Source organism: Lonchura striata, chromosome 12 (assembly GCF_050655825.1).
Source record: "Lonchura striata isolate lonStrDom1 chromosome 12, ASM5065582v1, whole genome shotgun sequence".
NCBI lineage: Eukaryota > Metazoa > Chordata > Aves > Passeriformes > Estrildidae > Lonchura > Lonchura striata.
Window position 1 is genome coordinate 13,483,968 of NC_140714.1, and position 20,298 is coordinate 13,504,265.

Sequence of the window (20,298 nt, forward strand, 5' to 3'; positions counted from 1 at the left end):
AGTTTAGCCTCACACCCAGCACTAGCATCCATCTCTCAGGGCAAGGAACAAGGCAAGGTCCAGAATTAAAGCAGACACACATACAATTTTCTGAGGTGTTCTCATTACAGAAAGAGGAATTTGAGAAACATCTCTCAAATATCTTCCTTTGGAGTGTATAGGCAACAAGTGGGCCGTTCAGAATTTTTGACATACCTGCCCAATCCACCCTGCCCTTCTTCCCTTGCCTGCTCTGTATGGATTTGCTTCACAATGTGCTGTCTTCTGTGACCACTGAACTTTAATGTGCTGGTCAGAGTCATGAGCCAGGCTGGAAGCCTCAGACAATTGGAATTCGTGTTTTATATGGACTAAAGGAATAAGGAACAGCTATTATTTTGGCATAGACTCAAGTTATGGTCTGGGACAACATAGGAACCTGAGTGTCTTAGTTAAAGATATGCTTCTGTGTTTGACATACAGAATAAATGAAAAAATACTCCTTTTATTGTAAAATAGTTACTTGGAGTTTGTAAATTGCTGATTCAAAAATGTTGTTAAAAGTAAGTTTGCTTGTTAAGGAATGTGAGAGAGAAATTTGAAAACTAAAGATTGCAATTAACATGTAAGTGAAAATTTTAACATGGTTTTCTGAATAGAAATCAAATATACATTACAAAACAAAGACAATAGCATCTCCTGAGGAGGAAACATATCCAAAGGAATGCTAAATCAAACTGTTTACTTTATGATTATTTTTGTACTCCATTAGATTCCACTTAAATGTTATAATTTTCCAAAAGTGCTAAAATCACTAGCCATGCATTTCAATAAAACTAAAGCTTTCCAAATTTTCTATTTTCTATTCCCAGTGACAGTTAATTCAACTCTTCAAAGTGTAAGGTAAATGATGGGGATGATAAATGATCCTCCCAGAAGGCTGAAAGATGATAGCATCAAGATATGAGGAGGGCACAGAACTTAAGGATAACACAGAAAGAGAGAAGAAAGCTGTCAGGAACTTTTGGGCAATAAATATCATTAAAACATTTCTGTATGGAGGAAGTATGGCTCCATTCATGAGAGAATCATTAAAAAAATCTTAAATGCTCCTAAACACAACTCTCCGATTTGTGTGCCTAATTTATTCACTTCTACCTTTTCACTCAAGCTAAGTAGAACAAAACATCACAGCAGGAGTAGGGCACATCCTGCTGTGTTTGCTCTGAAAGCAAGTAAAGCTTTCCTACTAGGAAACAAAACACCTTTTTTGAACTATTAAGGAAAAATGGCTTTTGCTCTTCAGTGCATACAAGAAGCTGTTTAACATAACTGTTTAAAGATAAAGGTCATTTTGAAAATCAAAATGAACAAATTTGAAAAGTGGTAAATTTGAGTTATTATTTTGTCTTACTGCTGTTTTCATAGCCCTGTGGGATAGCTACCTAAAAACATGCATAAAAGAAACATAGAGGACAAGTAAAATTCATATGAATTTGTTTCATTTGTCTGGTTCAGTTCTTCCTTTTAGATACATTAACTCTTCCTACACATATTTTGTTCTGAAAGTAGCATAACCATACTAAACCAAGGTTTCTATTGCCTGAAACTCTGGTGAGTTTTTGGTTGGTGTTCTTTTTTGGCTGGTTGGGTGGGTGGTTGATTTGATTTGGTTTTGTGGTATTTTCTGTTTTAAGTATAGGGTATATCATAAAGATCTTTTCAAGACAAATATCACGGTGCAACAGACATATCCACCTTTAACTCATCATTATTCATTTCACCTGCTCTCCACTTCTGAATTTGCACCAGTTTGACTAAGAGCAGATAGCCTAAGAGTAACAGGTTTAATTGTTATTTAACTGCTGTAGATAGTTGAAAACAGGTCTTCAAAATCAGTACTAATCACCATAGAACACTGACTAAACAAAGAAAAGTCTGAAGCCAAAGTGTCCCATATTTAAGAGAAAACACATTTCATCAAGATGGAGAACTATTTATAATAGATATGAAATAGCAAAGGTAAACTTGAAATGCCACATTTTTCTTTCAGATCACTCAAAGATTAAAGTGAGCATGTTTAGAGAGACATGACTGTTTGAAATGTTTATAGAGAAAACATTTGCAAGATGATACATAGATTCCAACAAAAATACAGTACAAGTTCAGACACCATATGGCAAAACAGTGACTAAGTCATTCATAAAGGCATGCACCAGCCCTGTGCTGCTTCCCTTCACCTTGCAGAGAGCAAGAGAGATTCTCTTGGTTTGTTCATAAGCTTCCAGGCCACACTTATTAAAAGGCATATTTCTTGCCTGAAGTTATCAAAAGCCCTGAAGGATTGCACCTTCCCCCCTCCCCATCCCTTCCTTTCCACTCCCTCTGCACAAAATACGCAGTCAACTAGACTGCATTCAGCTATGAGTGCATTTAAAAATGCAGCTGTAATTCTGCAATTGTTTGATCAGGGGTAAAAACATTAAAATTTTGCAATTTTGACAATTTATGAAAATTGCATTTGCTAACAGCAAGCTTGTGTAATTTGCACCAGCATATTATTTAATAGCTCAGAATTGTGGCCATCAGAACAGGCAATACAGCACCACATGGCACAAGCTGATAAACAGCCTGACTGGTTGTACTTTCTGCACCAGCACATCACAGTCTGACTCTCTCTTCTTTCTGCAAACTGTTGTGAGAAGCATTTGGCACAAATGTTTAGACAAGCAGGTGAAAATGGAAAAGCCAAAGTTAGCTAGTCTAGCTGCTCTTTTAGTCCTTCTACTTTTCCAGAAAGCTGTACACAAAATATTTCTTGAAACCTTTTATTTCAAGAAGAAAAAAAAAACCACCATATTTTGGTACCATGTTCTGCAGCTATCAGAGGACCAAGAAACTATGGACATAGTGCAGTGTCATAAAGTAGCATATTACCTGCAGGTTTGAAATAAAATTTTCTGAGCTCCATGAGCTCAGAAAATTTCAAGTGCATGTGGTATCATAAAAATAAAGCATATTTCTTGCCTTTTAAACTAAAAGGTGGCTGAGATACATTAGTGAGCTTCTAAGTTCAGTGTATGCCCTCACCATTCTTCAAAAGCTATTAAGTGAAAGATTACTTCACTTTTAGTTTTCATTAAAAACTGAACTTTTATCCTCATCCATGAATGTTAATAACAGTGATGTCAAACTGACTAATTGCTATGACATTTCTTATTGAAGGTGCTTTACCAAGAACAATGACTTGGACAAGAGAATGTTGAAATTTCCCAGCATATTCTACTCCTTTTTATCATTTTAATACTTTTTACCCAAAACGCAAAACATCAGCTAGATTTTCTAGTTTCTGGGAGCCTTGATTATATTTGTGAAATGCATAAGGATGATGCAACAGGCATCAATGAATTCTTAACTTTGTCACACTGGCTGTGCTGTCCTGGCTCTGGTGACACCATATCGATGCAGAAGTGGTTTAAAGCAAGAGCACATTGTATGGAAAGTATGCAACCTGTTAGAGGAGTCAAATGCTGAATGTGTTCAGGGGTGTGTTGGTAGATACAGTGGGGAGCAGTGAAAGGGCACCATGGGTTCTGCACTCTACAACAGACCCAGAAATGGTTCACATGGAGTAATGGAGTGGGTTGTTTTGTTTTTTTTTTAATCCCTACTATTATTTCAAATTGTTGATAAAATAGCCTCCCTGTTGTTTGCGAGTTGTAGGCTACTGGATACCTGGCATGTTAAATAGCTGATATGTCTGAAGAGCTGTTCTCTGCAGGCGCCTCAGCTGGGCTCAAATCCAGGCTCCCTCCTGGGGCCAGCTCAGAGCCCCGTGACAGTGAAGAGTTTCACTGATCACCACCTGTACCACACCCACACCACCATGGAAACGTGAAGCACTGGTGACTACTTGGAATGACTAGGATTTGATTAAAATATTTTACCTTTTGTGCCTGAGGGAGCTGGAAAACAACAAAACAGAACAAGCAATTATACATTAAATTAATCTGAACAGCCACTTTAGCTGCTGTATGAATAAGAGCATAAGCATAATAGAAAATAAAGTCTAAAGGAAAGAAACTAGAGGAACTAGGTTTACATTGCCAATTGACTCAACTTATTGAGGGCTTATTAACTGACTTTATGATATGGCAGCTTCTCTACAAGGTATCACAAAAGCACCATGATATTTGTTAAATACTACCACATCAAGGAAGGGATTGCTTTCTCATCAGATATGGCATCACACCTGAACTGTGAAGTAGTTCCATCTTCCTGTACACAAATATAATTCAACATAAAGACAGTTTTATTTTTAAATGAAACTGACATTAAGAGGAGATTATCATATTAAAGTAGAAGGTTGTATCCTCCATGACAGAGGAAAGAAAAACAAAATGAGAATAGAAAGTTAGTAACTGCTTATGCAAACAGATTACAATACATGCATAATATACAATAATATATGCATAGAACAATACATTTCTGTGCTGTAAACACAAGTATAATTATATGTGCATATATGCAAGTCAAATGCAAGTGTTTATGCATATATGCATATTTGTACACACAGATGTTATCAGACAAGAGTAGCCATACCTGGTTGTGTGCACAGTATTTACTGTAAGCAACAACTCACGTATAAAGGCACTGAGAGCAGGCAGCAGACTCCATCACGTATAAAATACCTTATTTATCAAGAGTTGAAAGATAGGTTCTGCTTTCACTTCAGAAAAAAGAAAACCCATTGTAGCAGAGGAAGTCAGAAAACCAAGCTGTTATAAGCACAATAAAGTTTTCCCTTTTTCTGAATTCTCCTCTTACACCACACTTGTGGAGAAATTCACTGACATATCACTTTAGCCTTTTGCTAAGTCCACCTCTTCAGAAAATTTGTTTGTCCAACTCAAATTTTGTCTTTAAAGGCATCATCTGAGCATGGAAACATGCAGATGAATTGATGCTAAATGCAAAAAGACCTTCAAGATCTCTAGTGAGCTTCTGACTGACCTTTTGCTCTTCTTCTGAATGAAAACATAGAGAAAAAAAAACCCAAACTTGAACACAGTTAAAAGCTAATATCCACATGGTATATGTCCTGAAAGAGAGCTGTCACATGATGTCTGATTCACAAATACTGGAGCAAGCAGCTACAATTTCTCCATTTTCACAACATAAAATTTAACAAAATTCATGGCAGGAAGAACAGCTACAAGTAAAATTCTTTCATCCTAAAACTGCAGTGATCCAATATCAAAACACAAACCATGATCACATTAAAGTATGACCTGTATGTGTTTCAAAAAAAGCCTTTTTTTAAAAAAAAATTACTATATTGAACATGATAAAAGGGTTGCTGCAGAAATTGCAGATATCTGTAAATTGTAAATACATGACCTAAATCCTGCATAACAGGTTAGAGCAGTTTAAAGCCTTTCTGAAAGTTTAACTACTTGTTAGTCTTTGACTTGGTTAATTACTTTGCCAACTGGAAACTCTTTTTTTTTTTTACATTCCAAGAGGAGAAATATACAATAAGATATTCTTTTAATTTGCCAAATACAGTCAGGCACATGTAGTTTGGTCAAGTTTTGCCAAGTGAGGGAGATACAGTCAGATGGATTGAAGCGAGGATTTCCTGTTAAGAATTACCACACAAACTAGATGCTTCACTCTTTTGAATACAAAATTACCCCTATTGCTTTTACTTGGATTATTTTCATGAGCACATCAATAAGTACTTACAAACTAGAGTTCTTTATTATCTGCTGCCGAATTCAGTTAGTCGGTCCATTTATAAGCTTTTACAAGAGCATTTCCATTCTCTGAAATATGAGTAGTCACAACACTGATTTAGAATAATAAAGTCAGCAGACAAGAGCATCATGCTTTTTCCAGGTCTGGAATTCTTGACACATTTCACCTAAGTTTAAAAATCCAGGTTCAAGGTCTTTCCTCAATAAAAACCAAACAAAAATAAAAAAAAGTCTTTGCTCCCATCAGATAAATATTCATCCTATTGCTGATTTGAGACTTGGTTAGAAGGTCCTATATGTCAGAATTCAGTTTCATATTTGCTACAAATTCCTTAGAAATAAACTGTGGAGTTTTGTCTGACATTACCCTTCTGGGAGGACATAGGAAACAAATAATTTTCCTAACAAAAATAGTAATAGTCCTCTGGTCTGACCCTTTATTGAACAGTGTAAGAACTGCCTGTCTGTGTATAAAAGCCAGCAGGTGCCTCTGATTGTGCCTCCCTGCCAAGAGGCAGCTTTGCAGCAAACTGTGTGATCTTTCCCTGGCCCTCCAGCACTGCAGGTATTTCTATTCTACCTGCACCCCTGTTAAACTCTGCCCTTCTGAAGCCACACCAAAATACCTCCTCTTCCTACTTCTTTTCCACTAGTGTCTCTCCCTATCTCAGGTTCTTGTCCCTAAACAATACACATTAACTACATCTTTTTTACTTGCTCCTAGTTTGCTATCTTGGTAAAGAAGGTTTTGCTAAAATTATTGTGGCTGGAGTGCAGGGAACCATTCACTGGCTCCTGGTTCATCCAGCTGTGGGTCAGGAGGAGCTGGCTGAAGGAACTTGGACCTTGCCCCACAGAGCTGCTTAGGAAGAGACTTTGCTGTACTGCCAGGTTCAGCAGAGACAGGAGCCTGCAAACATGTAAGCTCCAGGGGAAACCTAAGAGAATTTTCTGATTTAAAAAAGCAGACTGAAGGATCTTGATGGAACTATGCAGATTTTGCTGCAACCTAAAAAAAATTCTTAAAGAACAAGACTAAAGCATGGAGCATTGCAAGAACACAGGTAAAAAAAAGTAGTGGGATTTGTTTTCAAACTCTTTTTAACTAGAAAAAAAAAAAACATTCTTTACTAAATACATTTTATTATTCTAGTTTGTATTGTACAAAAATTACTCTCAGAAACTGGAGGCCCCCTGAGGTTCACAATTTGCTTTATGCCAGTAAGACATGTTGAGAATTCCATGTCTAAATTCAGGTCAACTTGGGGTCCCGTCACACAATGTAGAACAGAATAAATAACTGCAGGAGGTTTTTCAATACTCCTGTTCCACACACTGTCATGCTTTCCACATTTGCAAATAATCTAGTATTGTTTGGAGCCCTTCATGGAAATGTGTTTGGTATTACCAGAAAAAGAAAAATTAGACACTAATAACATGGTAAAAAAAACACAAGACAGGCAAAAGGATCCACCATCACAGACTTTGCACTATTTTTTGGATCAGATACTTGTGAGACCAATATGATTGAACCAAACAAAACCCCAGAGATCTGCCTTTAGAGCAGGAGAAGTAAGTTATAGGACAGTAGTTCTCATAAGTATCTCATAAAAGGGTATGTCTTTTTACCCTTATCAAAAGAAGGTCATAAAGATTGATTTTGTAAATGATTTCATGATAATAGTAAAGAAAAAGGTTAAAATATTTTAAACCTGTTTCAACAATTTATTCAAAACATTATGTAGCTGCATGTCCTAGATTTCCAAGAAACTAAGTCTAGAAATTTTAAAAGAAAGCACAGTAGAATTATAGACTTACTGTTCTTATTGTTGGATCAGAATTCAATCTTATGTTTGTTTGAAGAATAGCAGAAAAAATCTTCTGCAAGAGTAAATTATACTCAGTAATTTCTTACTATATCAAAACCCACAGCTTCGATTACTAATGAAACAAAATAACATATATCATTATTAATGTTCCATTTCCATTTTTCTAATGATTTCATGGAGTTATTGCAATTTACTTATGATGAAACTTTGAAAAATAAATAAAAACTCTTATTTTACATTCAGTGACCTTATTTCCACAGTCCTGCCAAGTTTTTAAAAGTCACCAGTCACAGAAAAACAGCCCCACTGAGCTGATTGCTCCAAAATCAGATACAATACAAATCAATAGAAAGGAACTGCAAACATGTCAGTAAATAATCAGCATATCTGGATATGGTTTTGATAATACAGACATTTCTATAAATACCTTCTGAGCTGCACTAAATTTAACCTTAATGAACTGCTAAATGTATGGTTCATCCCATCCATGTCACATACTGGCTCTTTATTTGACATGGGATGTATGGCTTAGAACTTTGAATTTTCAAAAATACATTTTCAGGAACGATATAAAGTGCTGTGGCAGACATGGAGAAAATGCAAAGCATTTCATACATTGCTAGCAGGTTTCCTCAGCTCTTCCCATAAATAGCAAAAACTTGGGAAAGAAGAGAAAGAATATTCCAATTCTCAGTTATGAGCAGAAAATATAAACCTGCTTTAAAATGTACTTTTTCAGTTGCTATTAGATACAGCAATTAAATATTATGATTTTGATAATTTTTCTTTTGCAATCTATGGACTTATACTCCCATCTAAGTACTCCAGGCATCATACAAAATGATACGCACACATGGAGGAAGAAATAAAATTTAGCCTCCTACTGAGATACTCCAGACATTAAGATTTCTGTATAAATATTAAAAGAGTGACATTAACCTGCAGCTTGCTAGGCCAACATCTTTAAGGAAATGTACTTGATTTTTCAAGGCATTAAACACCAAATCCTTCATTCTTCACATGATTGTTTTACTGTGCTACCACATATTTTTCAGTAAATACAGCATTTTAGTCAAGGCTAGATTGTGCTCTGTATGCAAAGTACGCTCATCAGAGGAAATTTAGATGTTGCTATGGAGAAGAGTCATAAAACAAAGATAAAACCTACAATTCTAGTTCTCTCTTTAAAAAGAATTCCTATAGATGACAGAAAGGAAAGAATTTAGCTTCTGTGAGATATGAAAAAGAGAATACACAGGAGCTGTAGAGGCATTGGCATTAAGAAATAGGAAAATAAAAATTACATAGGCTTAAGAACTTTTTAATAAAATGGCTTCACTCTCTGAAGATTTGATACCTTTTCTAAAATACATTAACTCTGTATTAATGCACATGACTGAAGAATTCCTAGAGCAGTCTAGGAATCTTGACTTTAAAATTAGAATCAACACAAAAAGGATCTAAATATTCTCAACTTTTAAAGCAGTTATTAAATTATATCTGTCTGCATCTGCTCTCTAAACTTCATGTGGAAATTAACAGAAAAAATCCATACTCATATATTCTGTAAGTCTGTGCCTGTGATTATTTTACTTGTATAAACTAATTGTTCTCTTTTTAGTGAATGCAAAATATTTACAAGAAAGATTATACTTACACTAACCCAATTGATTACTTTAAATACAAAGTTTGGTTAAAACTTTATTAAATATTTTTAAAGAATTATGCTAATTGTACAGATAAGTCACATGACAACAAATCAAAGCAGCAGAAACAATTATTGAATCAAACACTTCTCAAGCATTCCACACAACATGGTAAAAATTTTGGCCTCATGCTTGTATGTAAAGGGAGTGAGTCGAATTTTCATTTTTACACCAATAACTAAATACTCCTAAGCATGAAACATTTGTCTATAATTCATTCTGCTTATGTGTGCAAGCATATATTCTGTATAAACAGTACTAGATTTATAATTCCCTATAGAAATTACTGATACAACTATTCTCTTGTCTACTATGTAGAAGATATATCTTTCCTAATTAAAAACTTTACAAAACTTAATGCATGGAATTTGAATAATTTTTAAAATATAAAAATAGTGGTAGTAAGATACATGTCACTGATATTAAGTGATAAAATTTATATTAAAATGTGTATATCTATTGTATAGTCTTTTTATCTTTTACAAAAAAAAAAAAAAAAAAAGAAAGGGAGGAAGAGAAAGAAGGAAAAAGGAATCAGACTCAGAAAATAGGTGCAAATACACACACATTCATTTGTTCATCTCGTATAAAGGCCCTTCCACATTTGAAAAAAAGACAGGTTCTTTGACAGTCCTCCTAGAAACAACAACAAAAAAAAATCCAATCATTGATCATAAATCCTCTTAGGAGCCAGTCACACATCCTTTTTCTCTCACAGTAAATCAAAGGCAACCCAAGCAAGAGTCTCACACAATAACTATTAGAGTCAGTGAGGATCCTGCAATGAGTTTAGTGGGGTTTTGATCTTGCACTATATTAATTCTCACTTGCTCTACATATCAATATAAGACCAACATCTAAAGATGAAAGAAAATCATCTTTCTGAAGATAGATGAAAGTGTGCTGATCTAATGAATGTGTAAAGCAAGCCAGAATGTCTTCTAAAAAAATCAGGATTACTAATTGTGTTTGTGATTTTTAGCATGTTACTCTGATTGTACCAAATGGGATTGTACTTCTAGAAGAGATGTGCTGCTCTGTAGTCTGTTTTGCAATCATCCAGCACAGCCTAGGAAGGGAAGGGCTCTAAGAACATGTATAGTAGGATGATGCCAAACCATTGGTTTTCTCCATCTTTTTTTCATAAAGTAATGCCATTTCTTGTGCGTCCAGAGCACTGCTGAGCCAGAAGCAGTGGAAGGTGTATCCAGACTCATTTTCCATTCCATTGCTCTGTCCCTCTCCCCTACTGTCACAAACAATCTGGGCCTTTCAGGGCCCTTAGAAACCCAAGGTAATTTCTCCTTTGCTGTATGGAGTGAAGATTTTTACTGTGACAAAAGGTTTTTGTAACTTAGCTTTGAAAGTTGGAATTAAGCACGATTCACACCAGAGAGTTTTACCTTGTGGACTTTGCATTTAATAAAGAAGAATCTTTTGCTGACATTTGCATGCAAATTACATAATCTCAAATTCCCAGGATTTTGGACTCTGATCACAAAATGTGCAATGAAGAAACAGACAGGAAGTTACCTATGTCAAGCAGTTTCCTCTAGAAGCAAATATTTTCTTATTTACAGGAGACACTATTTATAGGTATGAAGACAAAAGTGACCTATTATAAAGTTCACACATAATTTTGTGTCACACAGAAGTCAGGGTTAAGAATTTAAAAAATGCATTCTGTAAAAAAACTGCCCTGATATCAGAGGACTGACAGGACTTTACAATATTTAATTCAAGATTATTTGCTTTCCTTTATCTTCATTTAAGCTTCTTATTGTGGCAGTTGTTGATTTTTTTTTTTTTAACTTTATGATGAAATCAATAAACTTATAAATGAAAAAACAAGTAGCTTTAGCTAATACCAGGGCAAAACAAGGCTCCTGCACACAACACATGGGGAAAAATAGAAAAATAACTGCTTGATTTCAAATGTCTGAAATCCAGCATACATGACCAGAAAAATCAGGCATAGGGAAGAAAACATCATCAATAAGGAGGATCTCAATAAGACTGTGTATATAATTAATCTATCTGCTTTTGCTAACTAGAGGACTTGATCTTGTAGGAAATGAACCTGTGCTGCAAAAGATTCTAGAAAGACCAAAGGAAAATAGAGTTTTGTTTGGAGGAGGGGAGGTTGTAATTATTGGAATTTACTCTTTCTCTTACTTGCTTCAAGACAAATCCTTCCAAAAATGTTTTGAAATTAACTTCTTGATTCTAGAAGTTTGATGCAAAGACTGAAACCAGTACAAGGCTCTAAGTGCTGGAACCAATTCTCTTTTAGAATTAAAATATTGGACATTTTCAGAGGGAACAATCTGCTTAGCTGCCTAACAAATACAGTCAGAATAATTATTGTATTTTATTGGGTGTTTTTTTCTCCCCCATTAATCGCTTCTGAATGAGCAGAAATTTTGTACAGATTATGTATTTAGCTGGCACAAAACACCTTGAAGGCAATGTCAGTAAGCAATGGCCCAGAACTGCTCTGTATGGAGCAGGAGGCTGGAGGGCAGGACAAGATGGAGCCACACGCTCATGAGACCATTTCAGCTGATAAACAACAGGAGATGATTTCAAAGTGCTGCACAAAACTATTTGGATCATTTCATTTGCTGAGAAGATATCCACAGTTATTATAGTAGTTCAAGGGCACCAGACACCAGCGGGAAATGCAGCTTATGCACAACAATTAAATGAGAAGTTTCAAACTTTTCAAAAAGCTTCATTCCCTTTCAAATCATCTTTTCTCTCATTTATCAATTTGCCTCTGAAAGGGCAAAATACTGATGAGTCTATCTGAAGTCACATCTGAAAAAGTTTATATTAAGTGTAAAGAAAAAGAAGGAAAAAAAATAATGTTCACAAAACGGTGCATAAAAATACTACATGAAGCCCAGGCAATGAGCTCAGGTAGATGTTGAAAAGTGCTGTTCTGCTTTGTCAGGGAAGAGGAATACTCTCAGAAACCAGGAACAGATCTCCATAAAAATTTTGTCCAGATTTTGTATAAAAATTTGAGAATCAAATGCCCATTGTGTATTTTGAAAATAAATAAACATTATGCTAAAATACTATGCTCTAATAGCAAGGTGATCACCATGTGGTTTCCAAATTAGGAACATGTGGTTTCAGGTTCACATGCCTAAGCAAAACAACTGATTTTATTAGCTAACAGAGATGTGCAAGATCAGAAGGCAGGTTTAAGTCTCTAACTGTTGAAAGCATTATTTTTAAACTATATGATAAAAAAAAAAACTAAAGAAAATCTTAGAAAACACTCCATCATTTAATGTTGTGAAATTTCTTAGTTGGATAAGCTCCTAATCTATAAATAGATTGTTTTTCTATAAATTTTTTTATCTTTTTTTTCTATCAATTTTTCTATCAAACACTTTAAGATTTTTTTTTTTTTCATTTTTAAACTGACACAATGAATATGTGTTCTGGTTTACATCAGTGTAACTCCAGGTATATAAGAGAGATACTACTGATTTACTAGAGAGTAAAATAAAAAGGAATTATCATCAATAAATGTAACCCATATGGAATACAAGCATATAGCTGACTTAAGTAGCTTTCTTTCACTTTTTTGGACAGTTTGGGCTAAACCTGTCAACATAGAAATCTGAGGCCTTTATTATTACTCAGAGTTCATTGGCTGCAACAGAACAAAACAACATGAGAAATCTCTGTAATTTATGCTGTTTTTTCATATTAGCATACACTTTCTAATGTGTATGCTGCTGTAGTATTTATGTGCCATTAAATAAAAGGTAGTGTAAAAAAAAAAAAAAAGAAAAATCCAGTTCTGTAAAAGAAGTACTTAAATGCAATAGCCCTGTAGAGTCCCTGTGCTAGCTCTTACTAGAGAGCCCGTGCACATTTTAATGATTTTCCTAGAAGAAGCAAATTTAAACTAATATTTAGTGTAAATCCATTTTTCTACCCCCAAAAACTGACATCAGGGCAGGTGAAATGGCTATTATAAATTCCAGAGAAAATACTCCTGAGTTCTAAACTTTCTCCTGTTGGCACTGATGTTGCTGAAGATCATTTACCAACTGGATAAATCATCTTTAAACTAATATTTCATGGAAATTTCTGCTTGGAAAGATCTGATCTGACAAAATGCAGTGCTGTGGACCAAGGCCAAACACCTTGTTGTCAAGAAGTAAGAGCATCAGTAAGAAACATCCTGCTATTCCTTGTAGAAGTGAGTATATTTCTGAATAATTTCACTGCAAATTACCAACTTCTAAGAAGATCATAATCACACAATGATTGTGATAAACACGAACTTCAACATTGCTTATTGTGCATATGACTGAGTTGTATGTGAAAACTCCTGAAAAAAAAAGAGCTATAAATAACTAAAGATTTTCATATCTGCAGAACAATAGACAAAAATGAAAATTATTTCCTTTTATTCTCTGTTCTCCTTTCTTGCACTAAATTCTGCCACTGCAGCAAAGCTCAAATACTACCAATAATTTAATAAGCCTTTCTTATTATTGCAGGTTTTTACTCCAGCAGTGCAGATAAATTACATTTCATCTTCACTGCCCCTCTTCCTTTCAGAAAGTCAAGGGATGATAAATATGAGATCAAAGGATGGGATTTAGTACATTATATAAATTCATTGCTTTCCTACATTATCATTTACCCTAAAATATCTGTTGTGTGAAAACTAAAGACAAAAACACACCAGAAAAAGGTAATATATATGACAAAATACCTACAGTTTCCTTATAATTAACTCAATTTCACTCAGAGTAAAGCAGTAAAATAAAAGATGGGCAGTTTGCAGTTGTGAATGTCTTTAAGTAATTTCCACTCAGGATAGACCTGTTCTAAATGCTGGATTCACCATAGCACATAGGGATGTAGAAAAAAATTTTTTATCTAGTTAGTGCCTTGTCACCTTTTGATCTTATTTCTGTGTCAAAACAAAACTAGAAAATTCCCTGTGAAATAAGGTGGAAATGCAAAGCATGCTTTTATCAAAGGCACTGTAAGTCATTGGCAGATCCCAGCTGGAAATGGTGCCAGGCTGCTCTATCTCTGGGGTGCAGGTGTCTGCACATGGGACCAATACCCTTCTGGCAGGAATACAGCTGGTAATCAAATTCATCAGCAGAGCAATTCTTTATCATTTGTACACAGTAACTGGTGGGAGAACATCCAGCAGGTGAAACCTACTGACATTTGTAATTCTATGGTTTCTTACCCAAATATATCCAACCTGTTTTCATCTCAGAAGCCAGTTGCAATTATTTACCAGCGGTTCTGGCTAAGCAGGGAGGACTCAGGTGACTGCAAGTTACAAAACATTATTACACCTCTCTAGAACAAGGGGCAGCGAGGGAAAGCCTTTGACACTGTTTCCCACAGCTTTCTCCTGGAGGAGCAGGCTGCTCATGGCTTGGACAAGTGCACTGTCTGCTGGATAAAAAACTGGCTGGATGAATGGCCCAGAGAGTGGGGGGGAATGGAGTTACATTCAGCTGGGAGCTGGGCACCAGTGCTGCTCCCCTGGGATCAGTGCTGGGGCCAGTCTGTTTAATGTCCTTATCACTGCTCTGGGTGAGGGCATGGAGGGCACCCTCAGTAAATTTGCAGATGACTCCAAGTTAGGTGGGAGTGTTGATCTGCTGGAGGGTAGGAGGCCTCTGCAGAGGGATCTGGACAGGCTGGATCAATGGGCCAAGGCCAGTGGTGTGAGGTGAAATGAGGTAAAGATGGGTCCTGCCTTTGGGTCACAACAACCCCCTGCATCTCCAAGGGGCAGAGTAGCTGGAAAGCTGCATGGCAAGAAAAGATCTGAGGATGTTGGTTAACAGCAGCTGAACACGAGCCCAGGTGTGCCCAGGTGGCCAAGCAGGCCAGTGGCATCCTGGCTGTGTCAGCAATAGTGTGGCCAGCAGGACCAGGGCAGTGATTGTCCCCCTGTACTGGGCACTGGTGAGGCCACAGCTCAAATCCTGGGTCAGTTTTGGGCTCCACACTGCACAAAGACATTGAGGTGCTGGAGTGTGTCCAGAGGAGGGCAGGGGAGCTGGGGAAGGGGCTGGAGCACAGGTCTGCTTGGGACTAGCTGGGGGTGTTTAGCCTGGAGAAAAGGAGACTTGGGGGAACCTCATGGATCTACACCACCTGAAAGGAGATTGTAGCCAGATTGGGGATCAGCCTCTTCTCCCAGGTGTAACAAGTGACAGGACGAGAGGAAGCAACCCCAAGTTTCACCTGGAGAGGTTTATATCAGATATTAGGAAAAATTTCTTCCTAATAGAATTTCATTAAATCAAGTTTAACCAAACACAAACAAGAACTCCATGATTGTTGAGACCTAGAGACTTGTGTGGGAAATCTGTAGAAGTGGACAATACCATTTGAAAGACCAGTAATCCATTTTTTGCATTGACCTACCCTGTCTTACTATGTCCTTTCATTCTCTGCCCTTTCTAAGCAACTGGTCATTCTTACCTATTACTTTAAATATAAATTATATGAGGAAGGAATCATTATTTAATTCTGTAATCATCCATCATCTACTGTGCCAGGACTTTGGTGATTTATTAAAATTGGCAGGTCATGATAATAATATCAGCAGTGGTCAGTGGCAAAATTGGGAGTCAAAGTCAGTAATATGAAGAAGGAGAAAATCCACATTAAAATTATCAATACAACCTACAACCAAGAGTGAACTTAGAAAAACAGTAAAAGACAGTGTGGATAGTCACAGGTTTCTGCAGGAAAGGAAGTGGAAAAAGAAGATAATTACGCTGTACAAGAACAAGCTGATATGGGTATTAGGAAACAGTTATTTTTTTAAAAAAAGTCATGATCAAGGAGGAGAATTTCTTCAACCATAATTTAGTTTAAATATAAGAACATGTAGTAAATGCAGATGTGGAAGAAGGTTAGACAGGTTAGACAGCACTTAAACATGGTAAAACTTAGATGTTTTCATTGTAAATATTATTTACAAGAAAAAACTTAGTAGCAAAACAATCCTTTATCAAATACTGAGAATATTTCAAAAATAGATGAGACTTTACTTTGTTTAAAGCAATATTTGTCTAGGAACTAATCTGATTCAAAATTAGATACTTAATCTCTCTTTCATCCAGTGATAAAAGATGAACAGAGACAAGGTCAAACTGAAGTTACTCCGTCATATAAATAATAATACTAAAAAAGAGAATCTTTTGGCAATATACAGCTAAAAGCCAAGATGTAACACTCCTGTAGTTTCCCTTCAGTGGTTTAACCTAATGCTTGTCTTATTTGCACCATACTGGGAGCAGAGCTGCTTAAGACCCAGCTTTGCTATGGCATTACAGCTGCTTCCTGATGTCACAGGAAGATAAAAATAAATTCTATATAAAAGCTTCCAAGTGCAAAGAACTGTAAAATGCATTTAAAGACATCAACTGCAAATCTCAAAGTTTGAAGAGAACAAATTGCATTCTGAATTTCTCATGTAAATGTACCGTATGAAAAATAATTATAATAGTAATCCGATTCAATGGAAATAAAGTAGTGCAATATTTATAGTCTGTGCCAGAGTTATAATGACTGTGGGGCGAGAAGTGAAGTGTCTCAGCATGTTCCACATGTTTTTAACACTGTTTCTAAAGGCTCTGGAGGCTATTAAATTTAATGAACCCATCTGCTATGAAATGTAGGTCCAAACATAATCAGTTTTCTCAGTGCCATGTAATACAGATGGCATTCCATGTTCCACGTCCCCAGCAGGAAATTTTATGTTCCTCTTTAAGTGCAGGACTTTTGGTTTTGATGTTTTAAACATCTTTTTGATGTATCACTTATAGCATTTTACAGTGTAAATACCATGTAGAGTAATAGCCATGAAGAGTGTTAATTCATTAAAGTATTGCTATTTCCTTACAACAGTTTTTCTGTGACTTTGACAACTAGCAATTAGCTCTCTGTAGCAATATTCTTTACTTAGTGCAATCATTGGAAATTGCCCTAATACTATAAGTTCCAGCATTAGCAGTGGAGAAAACAAACATGTAATTTATCAAAAGAAGGAGTTTCCTTCAAACTGCTGAAAGATACACATTCTTGAGTACATAATGTGTGCATAGGTGCTCTCTGTGATGAAGCCTTGTTTGCATGTACTCTGTTTCCATGGAATAATCATTCTTATTTTAAGTGTCCATATCCCCACTAGGTCCTTACGGGCTTTATTTTCCTGTGCATGCCCCAGTTTTGATTTCAGGGGTTTCAATTTGTGTGTTTTATGGGACACACTACACCCAAACTCTTGTACTGGTGTGTAAATGTGGGAATCAAGCACAAATATAAATGACAGGAAACATTCCCAGCACTGATGAGCACCCTGCTGCTGAGCAGGAGTAAATCAGATGTTCATTTTATAACATGAAAGAACAACACTATTGTTGTTTTGAGCTGCATCTGAAAGACAATTGGAGTGCATAAATTCTATTCAGTTTAGATGTTCATTCATTGACTATCTCCAGAAGTCATTATGTTTTTTGACAGTTGACACACATCTTACTGAATTTGAAACAGTTCATGTGTTTCATGATAATTCATTTATTCTAGATCCAGCAGTAAAACAAACAGATTAGAACTGTTTGGGAGAAAATGAGAGTACTTAATTATAGCAACTGAAAATTTTGGGCCATGGAACTCATAAAAGCTTTGGCTCAAATGCTTCCTTTTTTATGAGATTGCCAATGAAGATTTTCACAGCCAGTGCACCAATCACCAGCACAAAGGGATTATTGCACATCCCTATAAATATATGCACAACCTGTTCCTACAGGTTTTTAAGTGTGTGCACAGGTAGCTGCATGGATCAGCACTGCCAATGGCTCAAGCACTGTCCCACATCTACAGGTGCCAGTGCTGACACATGCAGCTCTGAACTGCAGATGTGTTCCCATAGAAGCCTCAAGGTGAAATGGTCAGAGCTGTTGTACTTTTCCAGGAAAATTAATCCAAACTGAAGTGCTGAATCAAAGGCATTTCCTGGGCTACTTTCTGCTTTTCTGCTGTATCAGAACCTTCAAAAGACCAGTGAGATCTGATCAAAAGATCACTGAGATCCACTGAGATCTGGAGACGAGGCAGAGTCTGAAGAATCTAATTTTATGAATAATCCTACCTGGTGGAAGGCCTGATATCCATTCATGGGATTTTTCTTCCCTAAACCAATTCACTCAAATGTCAAAGCGAGAAAAGGGAACTCCCATGGGAACCTCAGAAACACTTGGAGGTGATGATGTTCTCTGATAAAGACTTGTAAATTCTTAGAGATTAAGAGATGCTGGCCACAAAGGGAAGGGAAGGTTAGAACATGTAATCAAATCCAAAGTGGGACTGGAAAAAAAGCAACACAGATTTCTAGTTCTTAATATATATTAAAAAAAAAAAAAAAAAAGAAAAATTACTGTGTGCAAATTTTCTTATCTCAGCTGCTGAATAATAACATTTGCTGACATTCAGTTCTGCAGTGATTAGCAATATTTACTTACTTTAGATGTGCCTGAGCATTCTGAACACCCTGATGCATTTTAATGCCTACCAGTACTGCAATCTAGAAGTTACTTTTTTGAAATTGAGGCCTGGGGAACCTTTACTGTTATAGACATGCTAAATATACCCACTTACTATAATAGCACAATTAACTTGTGCCACCAAAAGTATTTGAAGATATCTCTGGGAATAGAAGCTAGTGGAAATGGGGTACTATTTTATTTTTGTTACTTCATAAAAGTTCTTCTGTGCATTAAACACAAAGAAAACTGTGTGAATGGAAGAAGCACTAAACATCATATAAACAAACACCAGAAAGTCCTGGATAAAAAGGATAGAAAAATATGCCTAGAGTAACAGGTTTCAATCTGCAGGACCTTCTCTTATAACTCTGTCTATACACACACACACACACGCATATATATATATATATATATATATATATATATAGACAGAGCTATTGACTCCACTCTGGAGCTGTTTCATAATTCTCCTCTGTCAGAAGAACTCTATCCTAGAATTTAAATTTTCATGCACAAAACATCTGGATTCTGATGTGACAGTTGAGAGGCATGAGCTTCCTGTAACTGCTGCTGCATTTCTGCAAAGAACTTAGAGTAAAAAGTATGCCTACATAGTACTTGATTTTTTTAAGGATGAAGACTAATAAATTTAATTTTTTATTATATACATAATAATGTAATTATAATACCCATCGTAAGCATTTTAGAAATGGTTATTAAAGGCTTTTCTTCTGTGGAGATATCTCAATTTACTGCCCCATAAGGAGAAATAAGGTTCTTGGTTGCCTTCCTAGGACAGCATCAGTCTCTTGATCAGGAAATACTTTCAAACATTACCTCCAAAAAAAGAAAGAAATTAGGAAAATATATTTATATTTACAAATGCACATATATGCAATAGCAACTGTAGAACTGAACTAGAATTGAACTAAAAGCCATAATATAATGTCTGTGATAATGTGGGGATAATGCAAATGAAGAATCAACACATGGTACTCTGACACAGAAGGAAATTACAAAGAGCAAAAGCACTCACCATTTATATTATGATGAACCTTGATCTGCAATGACTCAGAACATTGCTGCTTTAAATGAACTCTTAAATTCTGCAGCATCAGCAACATCAGACAGTCACCTCAAAATATTCAGTGAAACTCTAATTTGCACTTTTTAAGCAAAGAACTCTGATTGGAAGCTGAACAGAGACAATGTGGGAATGGTTTGCCTGAATCTGCTCCCAGCTGGAGACCAACAGCCTGAAGATGAACTCAAAGGTACATTAAATCCAGAGGATATATTCAGGTACACTTATGAGGAACAAATTCCAGCAGGAAGCGTTAACAAAGGTCCAAATAGGTCCTTTGTTGATGACCTCTATGTATTGCTGCACTTGACTGTTTTAATGCCCAGCCCATATTCCTTTTCCTTCCAAAATATTCACTTTTAGGGACTTGCTTTA

At 36.0% G+C, this 20,298-nt stretch overlaps 1 protein-coding gene across 4 annotated transcripts in view; it reads right to left on the reverse strand.

Annotated features, from left to right (window-relative positions):
- The window catches only part of CACNA2D3 (calcium voltage-gated channel auxiliary subunit alpha2delta 3), a 419,754-nt gene that overhangs the window by 112,920 nt on the left and 286,536 nt on the right, over window positions 1-20,298 (reverse strand). For all 4 annotated transcript variants that reach the window (XM_085590607.1, XM_085590609.1, XM_085590608.1 and 1 more), the window contains one exon: window positions 3,927-3,944. In XM_085590607.1, coding sequence (XP_085446733.1) covers window positions 3,927-3,944 — 18 coding nt within the window. The remainder of the gene's footprint in view (window positions 1-3,926; window positions 3,945-20,298) is intronic.